Below are 13542 nucleotides of genomic sequence, written 5' to 3'. Positions count from 1 at the left end.
AGTATTTTGAAGACTGGTGAATTGATTTTTAATTATTGTAAAGTATTTATATTAGGCATGAGGTTGTGTGTAAGTTGAACTTAACAGTTTTTGGAATTGTTCACGGTGACATTTTTAAGTAAAAAGTTTTCTCTAGAACACTGTAGGCCCTGGTAGTCTGGATGGCTCAGTTAGTTAAGTGTCCAGCTCCTGATTTCGGCTCAAGTCATGAGCTCAGGGTTGTGAGATTGGGCCCCACGTTAGGCTCTGCACTGGGCATGCAGCCTACTTAAGATTTTCTCTCCCTTTGCCCCTCCCTTCCTCGTCTCTCTTAAAAAAAAGAAGAAGAAGAAAACTGTAGGCCTTTCTTTTTCTAGGGAAATAAGGAGATGACACCAAAAGGAAGTAGTGCTGACTTCAACTTAAAGTAATACACTTTTGTTAATCTTTGCAAATAAATGAGCTGTCAGGGCTGGTGACTTGTGGCTGTTAGACAATGTTAGGCAATGCTTTTATAAGTCCTAATTAGAATCAGTCTGGCTCAGTGTTCTATTTGAGATCAAGTAGTTTGAAGCTGCCACATAAAAGGGGATTGCTTATGCCCCTAGCACTAACTCATGGCTGGGTTGGCGATGGCTTCCTGTTCAAAGATGTCAGTTGACAGTAGGGACATTCAGGATGCTTACACTTGCAAAAAAGATCTCTGGGGAGCCCCTAATTTTTTGTTCTGCATTAGAAGTTTTTTTTTGAAAAATTGAGATAAAATATACATAACATAGCAATCACTGTGGAGACCGTATGGAGGCTCCTGGAAAAATTAAAAATAGAACTACCATATGATCCAGTAATTCCACTACTGGGTATTTGCCCAAAGAAAACGTAAATACTAATCTGAAAAGATATGTGCACCCCTGTGTTTTTTGCAACATTATTTACTAAGGTAGCCAAGCTATGGAAGAAACCCAAGTGTGCATCAAGGGGTGAATGGATTAAGAAGATGTGGTGTGTATATATATATATATATATATATATATATATATATGTGGAATATGAGTCAGCCATAAAAAAGAATGAGATCTTGCCATTTGCAACAATGTGGATGGACCTAGAGGGTATTATGTTAAGTGAAATAAGTCAAAGAAAGACAAATATCATATCGTTTCACTTATGTGTGTAATCTAAATACCAAAACAAACAAAACCCAGATACGGACTTATAGATACAGAGAACAAATTGGTGGTTGCCAGAGGGAAGGGGGTTGGGGAGATGGGTGAAATAGGTGAAGGGGATTAAAAGGCACAAACTTCCAGTTATAAATAAGTCACAGAGATGCCAAGTATAGCATAGGGAATAGTCAATAATACTGTGATGGTGTATGGTGACAGATGGTAACTACACTTACTGTGGTGAGCATTGAATAATTTGTAGAAATGTCAAATCATTATGTTGTACACCTGAAACTAATGTAGCATTGTATGTCAACTATGCTTCAATAATAAAAATCTTAAATATATGTATATACACATACATACACATAACAAAACTTTGCATTATAATCATTTTTAAGTGTGCTGTTCTGTGGCATTAACTGCATTCAGATTGTTGTATAACCATCACCACCATCCATTTCCAGAACTTTTTCATCCTCCTAAACTGAAACTCCATACCCATTAAGCAGCAGTTCCCCAGTCCTTCTCCCCCTAGTCCTTGGCAAGTACCATTCTGCCTTCTGTCTCTGTGAATTTGACTACCCTAGGCACCTCATATAAGTTGAACCATACAATATTTGTCTTTTTGTATCTGGCTTATTTCACTTAGCATAATGCATTCAGGATTCATCCATATTGTAACAAGGGTCAGAATTTCCTTTTTAAGGCTGAATAATAGTCTGTTGTATGTATATACCACATTTTATTTATCCATTCATCCATTGATGGACATTTGGATTATATCCACATTTGGCTATTGTAAGCATTCTTTTATGAACATTGGTGTACAGATAGCTCAAGTTCCTGCTTTCAGTTCTTTGACATATACCTACGAGTGGAATTGCTGGGTTATATGGTAGTTCTATGTTTAACTTTTTGAGGAACCTCCATACTGTATTCCATAGTGGTTGCACCATTATATATTCCCACCAGCGATGCACAGGGATTCAGTTTCACCACATCCTTGCCAACACTTGTTTTCTGTTTTGTTATGTTTTCGTTTTTTTGGTATTAGCTATCCCAATGACTGTGAAATGCTATCTCGTGATTTTGAATTTTTTTTTTTTTTTTTTAAAGATTTTATTTATTTGACAGAGAGAGAGACAGTGAGAGAGGGAACACAAGCAGGGAGAGTGGGAGGGGGAGAAGCAGGCTTCCCGCAGAGCAGGGCGCCTGATGCAGAGCTCGATCCCAGGACCCTGGGATCATGACCTGAGCCGAAGGCAGACGCTTAACAACTGAGCCACCCAGGCGCCCCATGATTTTGATTTTCATTTCCCTAATGATTAGTGATGCTGAGCATCTTTACATGTGCTTATTAGGCATTTATATATTTTCTTTGGAGAAATGTCTATTCAAGTCCTTTACCCATTTTTTAATTAGGTTGTTTGGTTTTTGTTGCTGAATTTTAGCCAATGGACCTTTTAATTGGCAAATACTTTAAAGAGGGTATTTGCTGTGCATGATGCCTTATGAATATATGCCCATTTGTCTCGTTTATTTTTTAAAAAATCTTTACATAGATAGGTAGATAGATGTAGATATTTTATCAATCAATCAAGATATAAATAATAAATATGTATTTTTTTTATCCCAACAGTATATCCTTTCAGGCTCTGATGACTTTAACCTGTACATGTGGAGAATTCCTGCAGATCCAGAAGCAGGTGAGTATATCCCTAGTATGAACCTACTGCTAATGTTGGCTCTGTTGACCTTTGGCATGTTGTACCCTGAAAGGACTGATTTGTAGAAATAGAGGATGATATTTCTCTTTTAATGTAGTAAGTTTATCAGAAAAGTGACCAAGGGAAATTTAAACATAAAAATTAGAAGCCAGATTTCACTATAACCTTCATACAGACCCTTACTGACATAGTGATGCTCAGATTTCTTTCTCCTAAGAACTTTTCTTTAGACTTCATAGATCTCCATTATGTCCATTTTCCTCTCTCCTTTTTCACACCTGGAATATTTTTATCTTGCTTTTCCTTTTTATCCATCTGCAGATTCTTGTTTATTTTTCTACAAAGAGTTATTAGGGTCTCTTCCTTTCCTTTGGCCTCCCTGATGATGTTAACTAAAGGGAAACTTTGTTGATGGACAAGTTTACTCCCTGGGGTTTGGCTGACCCCAGATATCAAAGAAATTAGGAAGAAATAGTTCATCATATCTCTAGATGTATTCTGAAAAATGCCTGCAGCTTTCCATAAATTTGGATCTAGGCCATCAGCTTTCAAACAGCATGGATCATTCTTCATTCTTGATAATAGTGTCTTCACGTGCTCAGTTGAGTCTCACACTGGTTGCTTCCCACTGGTAGAAAAATGTCTATTTTTTATTCTCAGGACAGCTCAATATACCATCTGCTCCAGGTGATACATGGCATCAAACTGGAAAATGGCCATTAGGAAAGTAATAGAGGACTGTGCCAAGTGTATTACATAAAATTCGTCTAGTGCTCAATGTTTAGGGAAGTTGTTGGCTTGCCTATTGCTGAATTAACAATATTTGTTACCAAACATCTGCCTTTCAAAACTTGTTGAAGCCCACTTTTGATGTAACTATCCTATTTCTGTGGTCTGGTTACTAAACAATTTTCAAAAGGCCTTTTTCCCCTTTTGGAATTTGGAAAGCATGAGTGAAGCAGCTTACCTGTGAAGCCCAACCAGATGGGACAGCAGCGGTCTAGCTGAACAAAAGTGGTATTTTAGCACTAGACTGTTACGTTTCCTACCCCCTAATCTTATAGATTGATTATCTGAGAATTAATCCTTGGGCTTAATCTTTTACCTGATCTTTAAAAGCTTTTAATTATTAAGTCAATTTGATTTTTAAAATAGAAAGTGGATAACCTCCTTCCCCTGGGGCTGTTCTCTGGAATCTTTTTCACGTTTGTATGAAGAGAGAATAGGGAAGAATTAGCAATAGTATTATAGATTTTTTCCTCTCCCAGCTTATTTTTGTACTGATTTAAGGTATGGCCCACAGTGGGCTGACTTTTAAGTATAGATGACTATGCAGTCTTTGGGTTGGCAGGGACCTGATAGCTGATTTAGGATTCCAATATTAAAACTGGGAAATGGACACCCAGACTTTCCAAGGGTTTTCTAGGCACAGCTGCTTTAAAGGAACTCCAGTTCTAGATTCTCAAATTCTGTATGTATTCTTTCATAAAATCAGTGTTCCTAAGAGAGTACCCATTCTCCTTTTCCACTTCCCCTTTACCTTTCTTCCACTTTAGAAAACAAAAACAAAAAACCCCCGGAAAACCAAAAATACTCCACAAATTTCTGACCATTTGAACCCTAGCACATGGTGCATTGCTGTGAGGTATAAAAACCTCCAAGGTGCAAAAAAACTGAGGGGGGGGTGGAATAGGTAATGTGGAAATATTCTTTCAAGGAGGAAAAAAGAACGATGTAAAATTTCTATTAAAAAAGGACTTGTAGGACTTCAGATCCCCCAGAGGATGCAGTGGGTGGCTCCCACTGCAATAACTACAATGTGGTTACATCACAAAAACCGTAAAGGTGTCAGAGAGGTGTGGTAACAAAGTGTGCTAGAAGAATTCAAGTTCTGAAGAAGGAAGAGCCCCTCTAGCCCAGTCGGAGGTGCGGACCATCGTCTCTTCTAGGGGCTTCTGCATGGAGGCTGCAGATTGGGCTGCAGCTGGGGTCAAAAGAAATCAGAATTTGCAATGGCCACATGGGTTGATAGGACAGAGTAGAATCTAGAGGTGCCCCAACCACATGGCCAATCTTCCCTGTAGGACATTTGCTAAGTGCTGGGGTTGTCCTGGGAGCTATGGGATTGGGCTGGAGAGGCAGAATGCAGGTCCCACGTTAACACAGTGTTTTGGAGACAAAGTCCCCCCCGCCCCCCCAGTGGGAGGGGTCTGCTCCATGGAGCTTTTGCCAGATTTTGAACCTGCCCAGGGGAAGGAGAATAAAGAACTAAGCGTAAAATCTCCAAGGGACAGAACATTCAGAGCAGAGGACAACAGAGACTTGTCAGACTCTCCACTAAAAGCCCAAGAGGTGGGACACCTGACTGGCTCAGTCTGTAGAGCACGCAACTCTTGATCTTAGGGTTGTGAATTCGAGCCCCACATTGGGCATAGAGATTGATTAAAAAAAAAAAAAAAGCCTAAGAGGCTTACAGTCAAGGATGGGGCTGGACCAGGAAGGCTGAGTGAACTATCCTGTAATTTCCTGGTGCTTAGGACACAGACCCCAGTTAGAGAAAGGCACCTGCAACAAGCACCCTCCAGGTCTTGACTTTGAGACATCTGAAACGAGAAGTAGACGTATTCCTACTAAAGAAGCAACCCAGCGCTGACCTAGTTCCTTCTGATTAGATTGAGAATGGTCAACCCCTTACTTTATTTTCTCAAGAGTAGAATGGGTAAATGCCATATGGAGAAACCAGCTTTAGTCTCTGTGTTAGTCTGCTAGGGCTGCGATAACAAAATCCCACAAAATGGGTGACTTAAACAACAAAATTGTATCTTCTCACAGTTCTGGAGCTTAGAAGTACAAGAACAAGGTGCTGGCAAGTTTGATTCTCCTGAGGCCTCTCTTGGCTTGCAAATGACCACCTTCTCCCTGTGTGCTCACATGACCTTTTCTCTGTGCACACACATCACTGGTGTCCCTTCTTATGAGGACACCAGTCTCATTGGATTATAACTTCATTTAACAGAGAATGGAAAGAGCAGAACAGTGTAAGAGACAAGTAGAGTGCAGGTGATCTAGCATATATGAAATTAAAGTCCCAGGAGGATAAGAAAGAGAAAATAAAGCAGAAGCAATATATGAAGAGACAATAGCTAAAAGAATTTCCTAAAACAAATGAAATAGACTAATTCTCAGATCAAGAAACTGTAACCACAAACAGGATAAATATAATACACTTAGGCACATCATACGTCAAACTATTAGAGACAAAGGATAATGAGAAAAAGCCCAAAAGCAGCCTGAGAAAATACATAAATCATCTATAATGAGCAACAATAAGATGGCCAAATTATGGAAGCCAGAATATAATAGAATGATATCTCTAAGGTGCTTAGAGAATTAAAACCTGCCAACCTAGAATTCTATATCCAGGGAAAATACCTACCAAAAATGTAGGTTTAATAAAGACACTTTTAAAAAAGAAATTATAGAATTTTAATGCAATCACTCAGCAGCCCTCAATGAATTAATACATCTAAATACTGAGTAGTGACAGGTGCCAACATCTTAAAAAGAAAGGCAATTAAACATTATGTGCCTCCTGATAAAAAGAACACAATACTACTGATAGGCTTGCCAAACAACTCTGAATAAAACCTCAGGATCCATCTTTCAGTTTGCAGGAAGCACAGAGGACAGAGGAGTATATTATACTACATTGTGAGCATATAGTCCACGAAATCCAGACTTCAGAAATGATAGGTCAAAGGGCCCATTTTCTCCAATAAGTACATTCTAATGAAAAAAGGAAAGGATGGACAGGAGGAAGCCTATTGTTTAAGAAATGTAAAAGACATATTAAATAAAACAAAAACCAGGCAAAACTATTTAGGAACGTACACTTGGATAAATAAAATTATTAAAAATGCAGAGAGGTGATTACTATAGAGATCAGGATAATAGTTGATTTCAGGGGAGGAAAAGGATTGTAATTGGAATGACGCACATGGGGCATGAAAATGGCCAGAAAAAAATTCCATTTTTTGACTTGGATGTCGGTTTTAAGGGGTGTTTACCTTAAAAAACTTTATTAAGCTCCACTTTTTGTGCTGTTTTCTGTATCTTTTTAAAATTTCTCAATGAAGAAAAAAATTAGTAAATAATTATGGGTCAAAGAATAAATCACAATAGAAATACAATTTTCTCAACTAAATAAAGATGAAAACATGACATCCTGGCATTCATCCCATGGATGCTACATGGGTATTTGGCTATAAAATTTTCTCTTCACATACCCACCCCACAATAATTTTTTTCTTGAGTTATAACTTACATATATTAAAGTACACTTTTATTGAGGAATAACTTAAACCTATGCCAGGATGTGCTTGTTGCTCCAGGGTAACTCCAGTGATTAGAAAGTTCTTCCATAAGTCTTAACTCTGTTTCCTGGTAGTTGAGTGCTGGCTTACTGAGAATGTCCCCTTCTAGATCCTCTCCAGAGATAGCATCCTCCTCCCCAACATTCAGTTTAGCAATTCCTCAAAGAAATGGTGTTAGTTTCTTTGCTGAACTGATTTCTGTCCTCCGGATTTGTTCTACCTTTGTTTAAGGATTAACTAAATAAGCTCATTGGATGTAGCCTGGCTAGACCAGAGAAAATCTTGGCTTCTTGATATTAAGTGTGCTACAGGGTGTTTCAGGAAGTACACTCAGGATCACATAAGCGGTCTTTGGAGGCCACAGAACCCATGATCTGCTCATACTTGGAGTTGACTAGGAGCCCCCATGGTTTCCACATGGGCTGTGGTTGGTCCTAGATCCCCATCTTTTACTTGATGCTTGGGTTTCTTTGTACACAAGACAAGAACAGGACCTTATGATGATCTTTCTTGTTGGATTCCCTAACTGGTAATTGAGGGGTTTGTTTTCTCTATATTACCCTTCAACATTACATCATCAGCCTATCACAATAAGTCTGTCTCTTTGATCGTCATCTTGTTCTGCATGTAACTAGCACCTTTTTGGATTATTTTTCATAAACCTTGGTTCATTTGGGGAATTCAGCCTTCCTGCCACTCTTCTGACAACCACCCACATTCTTTTCTTTCCCCTTGTTCATATATCTTTCCTTTTTCTCTCTGTTCTTTTTATTCTTTTTTTATAACTTTCACTATTTTTATAATTAAGTACTTCCTGTTACCAAAATAATACAGGTACATAATTTTTAAATCAAATTAATATATTACAAAACTTATTTTTTTAAAAAATGCAACAGTTCCTTTCTCTTCCTGTAATTTAGGCTATCTTTGAATTTTCAGTTTTGGACATCGTCTGTTGACTTTCTTGAAATCAGCTGCCTTTCCAGAATGGGAATGTTTGATCTAGTATTTGGAGGGTATTTGCCTGGCAGTTGAGCAATAATTCTAAGAGCCGAATAGAGGTGTGAATTTCACAGATCCGTGCACAGATTTTTGTTTAATCCCACCCTCCACTGCACCTGGTGTCTCCAGTCCAAAACCTCTTTAGGTCAACTTCAGCTGGCAACCCCTAGGTCTCTGCCTGTGTGGGGAATGGGCAGCTTCCTGGCCATATGTGCTCAGAGGAGGAGCACAATGGCGTAACTGCTCTTTATACAGGCTTTTAACTCCTCCTGGTTTGGGCCCTACCCTTAAACCTGGCTTCAGGGATATTTAGCACCTCTCATCTTTATATGTAACCTCTCTATATTTAAATGTTGGCTATTAATTCATAATTTTTTTTTTTTTTTTTAAGATTTTATTTATTTATTTGACAGAGAGAGACATAGCGAGAGAGGGAACACAAGCAGGGGAAAATAGGAGAGGGAGAGGCAGGCTTCCCGCGAAGCAGGGAGCCCGATGTGGGGCTCGATCCCAAGACCCTGGGATCATGACCTGAGCCGAAGGCAGATGCTTAACGACTGAGCCACCCAGACGCCCCTATTAATTCATAATTTTAAAAATAAAAATCAGCCATGTTCGGCAAGCCAAACATATGAGGACTAGATGTGGCCCTTGGGTTCTAGCTTTGAATGCTTAGATGATGAAAACTCTGTGGGGAAATTTCTACTCTAATCTACCGCCTCTTTGATTTAAACAAAATATGGGACGAGGCTGAGCTCGCTCTCTCAATGCATGCCTGTGTGCCAGTTGCACAGAGATACTAAGGCAGGCTAACATGGGGAAGCTGCCTTGCTGTTCTATGCCTTCATGGTCCGACGGGCCATCAGCATTTATTGCATACCTGCTGTGTGCTTCACAGTGCATACGAAATGCTGAAAGAACTACATGGAGAGCAGTCCTGAACGTGAGCCAAAAGCAAGGACAGCCTTTTCTCCTCCACTCTCCTGTTCAAAAAGACCGAAAGTCACAGGGGAACTCCAGTTCCAAACTCCAAATGAATACATTTCATTGTATAAACAGTATGGACTTAGCAAATCAGTTAAGTAATTTGCGTAGGGCTTTACAGTAGGCTGAGGAAATCATTTTGAGATGTGAGACCTAATAACCACCATAAAACTTGCTAGATTAGGCAAGATTAGGCTTAGTTTTTTAGTTGATGTCAAATAATAACTCATTTTCTAAAAACCTCTCTAAAAATTAAAGGAATAGGGGCGCCTGGGTGGCTCAGTCGTTAAGCATCTCCCTTCGGCTCAGGTCATGATCCCCGGGTCCTGGGATGGAGCCTCACATCAGGCTCCCTGCTCAGTGGGAAGCCTGCTTCTCCCTCTCCTGCTCCCCCTGCTTGTGTTCCCTCTCTCGCTGTCTCTCTCTGTCAAATAAATAAAATAAAAATTAAAAGAATAGAACTGGGAATTTTGCTGTGGCAAAGTAAAAGCCCCTCTGAAGTATGTAGGAAGAGCATCTGTTTTAATGCGGTGATTCTGAAGATAAAATAAACAGACCAGCAGTTATGTATAGAGCCAGTGTGGTATATTGGAAAGAGCATTAGGCTTAAAATCATACCTGGATTCAAGTCTAGTGCTGCCACTGACTACCTGATTGAGTGATTCTAGGCAGGTTATGTAACAGCAGTTGTCTGAGCTTTAGTTTCTTCTGTAAAAATCCTCCCCCTCCCAATGCGCCTCATATCGTGAAATGACTTAACAGTCTTGGAAGCTTTCTGAAAAATGTGTGTTTTCAAATGTAAGACACTGTTACTGCTATGTATAGTAAGATCAGCGTCCACAGATCCATAATTTGCAAAGCATTTGCTCCCTAGTAACTTAGGTATGGAAGTAATGAATTTGGCAACATGTGGTGGAGGTGGGTGTCTCTGGAAAATCTTCATATTATCTTCTCCTTCCCTTTCCCCTAATTCTTGTTGGAAAGGACTTTAGGGTTTTTACAGATAAGACTTGCTTCCCTTGAGATATACTTCTATGCTAAGACCTTACTATTTATGGAAAGAAACATAATGTAATAGAGTTGGGAGGCCTGCATTTAAACTCCTGATCCATTTGTCTTCTAGTTTCGGCTTTGGAAAAATTGTTTAATCTTGCCAAACTTATTTCTTCATCTGTAAAACAAGAACATTAGCAATATAAATAATACAACCATAGTAATAATATCTGCCTTCTTAGGGATATTGTTGAGGGTATTCAGTAGCTACTCTACAATGATTGTTACTCCTCATGAAGAAAGCTTTCTCCCTTTTAACTTTTCTCGGAAAAACTTACAGTCCAAGGCATTGTCTTCCTCTGGTGCCCTCAGGAATGGCTGGTTGAGTTGTTGTTACATCAAGGCTGCTCTTGATTCATCAGTAGTTAAAGAGGGGGAACGCTCTGTGACAGATGTTTCCCTGAATAGAGGGGGAAACACACACTTCCACTGCCCAGTCCCCGCAACCACCCCCACTGCCAGCAGGCCAAGGGAGTAGGCTGGAGACAGCGATAAATGCATGTTCACGGGCCTGCATGTGTGTGTGTGTGCTCTGTCTCTCCTCCTCTTTCTAGACATGCCTTCACTCTCAGTGGGTTAGGCCTAGGCATCTGCTTTTTTCCTCCCTTGTGACTGGGAGAACAACTGTTTCTAATGGGTCACAAGTAGTTGGTTGTAAACTCATGTGAGGTACAGATGATGAAAGAAGAACTAGTATAATTGACTTTTTTGTGCAATTAAGCATTGCTGTCTGTGGAGTTCTTTGAGCTTTACTGGCAGCATTGGCTGTCCCCGTCTGACTTTTTTTTTTTTTTCCCTAACTCTTAGGTGGTTATGTGATCCCCAGGAAGCAGCCACTGCTCTTTGTATTGTCACTACCCTGATTTAATTTTTTTTAAGATTATTTATTTATTTATTTGACAGACAGAGAGAGAGCACAAGTGGGCAGAGCGGCAGAGGGAGGGGGGACTCAGGCTCCCCGCTGAGCAGAGAATCCAATGTGGGGCTCAATCCCAGGGCCCTGGGATCATGACCTGAGCTGAAGGCAGATGCTTAACCAACTGAGCCACCCAGGCGCCCCTCACTACCCTGATTTAATTCTTATGGTTTGAGACTTAGAGACCCAGAGAATGTTCACACGGGACTTTTGGAATTACTGAGGTTATTTGGACAACTCTTTTAGATATAGCAAGAAAAAGAAGTAGTCCCTTGCCCCTCAGAGCAGTAACCTTTTAATTCTACCAGTGGTGTCAGGAATGAAATAGATTAATTGCCTCAACAGGTACCTGCCAAACCTCATTTTGTAGATAATAGCTTTAGCCTTCTCTTTCAAGCCTTGTTCCAAAGAAAATGATGAGGGGGTTTACTTCAGTTTGTTCACTTACTGAGTATCCTAACATAAGACATTATGCAAAGCCCTATGGGTGACTGAAAGAATAAACACTTTCTTGCCCTCAAAGAACTTCCAGTCTTAGAAATATGAGAAAAGGGGATGTGTGTGTGCACATGCTAAATTTAAAAGTGGGTTCCAGAGCCCATAGAAAAGGTAATTAAGGGAGGCTTGAAGAGATTTGGGGGATCAGTAAAGTTTTCATGGAATTAGCATTTCAGAGGACCATGAAGGATAGAGGTAGGATTTTAGCCCCTTTATTTCTCTGCTCTTAACTATGGTAAAAATGCTGTAGAAGAAACATCCAATTTTAACAGAAGGAATCCACACATTGGATGATGGGGCACACTAACGGAGATTGAGTTTTGTCCAGTATACTTACATTCTATAGTCAATTAAACTCACATCTTTTCATTCGTGTCAAACATTCATTGAAAACCTACTGCATGCTGGGCACTGTTCTAGAGGCTTGGATGTATAGCAAAGGAGCAAAAGACCCTGCCATCATTGAGCTTACATTCTACCAACAGAAGCATACAATAAACAATAAACACAATAAATTATATTATGTTTAAAAGGTTAGAAGTGCTATGGAAAAGGAAAAAATAGAGTAGAATAAGGGGGATAGGAAGTAGTATTAGGGGGTCAGGGAAATGCAATTTTTTAGATAGGATGTTCAGTATAGACCTCTTTGAGAAGATTACATTTGAGCAAAACTTCAAAGTGGTGAGGGAGTTAGCCATGCAGAAATCTGGGGGAAGAACATTTTAGGTAGAACCTGTGGAAAGTTCTGAAGTGAGAATGTGCCTTGCGTGTTTGAGAAATAACAAGGAAATCAATGTGTTCAAGTAGAGTAAGGGAGAGGGGAATAATAGGGGTGAGTGGGGCACAAGGGGTGTCTCTGAGGCTGTTACCATGGGTGAAACAGGGGAGCCATTAGAGAATTCTGAGCAGAGGAGTGACATGATCTAACCTATTTTAACGGCATCACTCTGGCTGCGGAGTTGAGGATAGATGGTGGGAGTGGGGCTGCCAAAGATAGGAATGAGGAGAACTAGTAGGAGTCTCCCATATTACAGGCGAGTGGTGATGGTGGCTTGAACCAAGGTAACAGAGGTTTCAGGCTAGATGTATTTTGAAGGTAAATCCTGATCAGGATGTCCTGAAAGATTTGACTGGGGCAGAGGGGGAGCAGGTAGAGTTTCAGATGTCTCTTAAACATCCAGGTGAAGATAGGTGTTGAACAGTTTGGATAATAGAGGTATGAAATTCTGGAGTTCAAGAGAAGTTCTGGACTAGAGATAAAAATTTGAGTTTTGGTTGCATATAGGTATTATTTAAAGCCGCAGGCTGGATGAGATCACCAAGCAAGTGAGTATAGCTAGTCAAGAGAAGGGAAGCAAAGACTAAGCTCTAAGGCATTCCAGTGTTAAGAAGTCAGGGAAAGGGGTGCCTGGGTGGCTCAGTCATTGAGCATCTGCCTTGGGCTCAGATCATGGTCCCAGGGTCCTGGGATCAAGCCCCGCATGGGGCTCCCTGCTCCGCGGGAAGCCTGCTGCTCCCTCTCCCACTCCCCCTGCTTGTGTTCCCTCTCTCACTGTCTGTCTCTCTGTCAAATAAATAAAATCTTAAAAAAAAAAAAAAAGTCAGGGAGAGCAGCCAAAAAGGAAAGCAAGAAGGAGTGACCAAAGAGGTAACAGAAAAACCATGAGAGGGTGATCCTAGGAAGACAGTGAAGAAAGGGGAGGCAACTATGTTGGATCTTGCTGATAGGTCAAATAAGTAACGTGAGGACTGAATTTAACCATTGGGTTCTTTGGTGAGTATCACCAAGCCCAGGTCTTATTGCTTAGGGAAGGACTGCGTAATTACAGAGATTTGATTGC

At 40.2% G+C, this 13542-nt stretch overlaps 1 protein-coding gene across 2 annotated transcripts in view; it reads left to right on the top strand.

The window, feature by feature from the left end:
* Positions 1-13542, top strand: part of DCAF5 (DDB1 and CUL4 associated factor 5) — a 106957-nt gene that overhangs the window by 79441 nt on the left and 13974 nt on the right. For both annotated transcript variants that reach the window (XM_032405399.1, XM_032405398.1), the window contains exon 7: positions 2788-2854. In XM_032405399.1, coding sequence (XP_032261290.1) covers positions 2788-2854 — 67 coding nt within the window. The remainder of the gene's footprint in view (positions 1-2787; positions 2855-13542) is intronic.

Source organism: Phoca vitulina, unplaced genomic scaffold (genome assembly GCF_004348235.1).
Source record: "Phoca vitulina isolate PV1807 unplaced genomic scaffold, GSC_HSeal_1.0 scaffold7, whole genome shotgun sequence".
NCBI lineage: Eukaryota > Metazoa > Chordata > Mammalia > Carnivora > Phocidae > Phoca > Phoca vitulina.
This window is presented reverse-complemented; position numbering and strand designations above follow the sequence as displayed.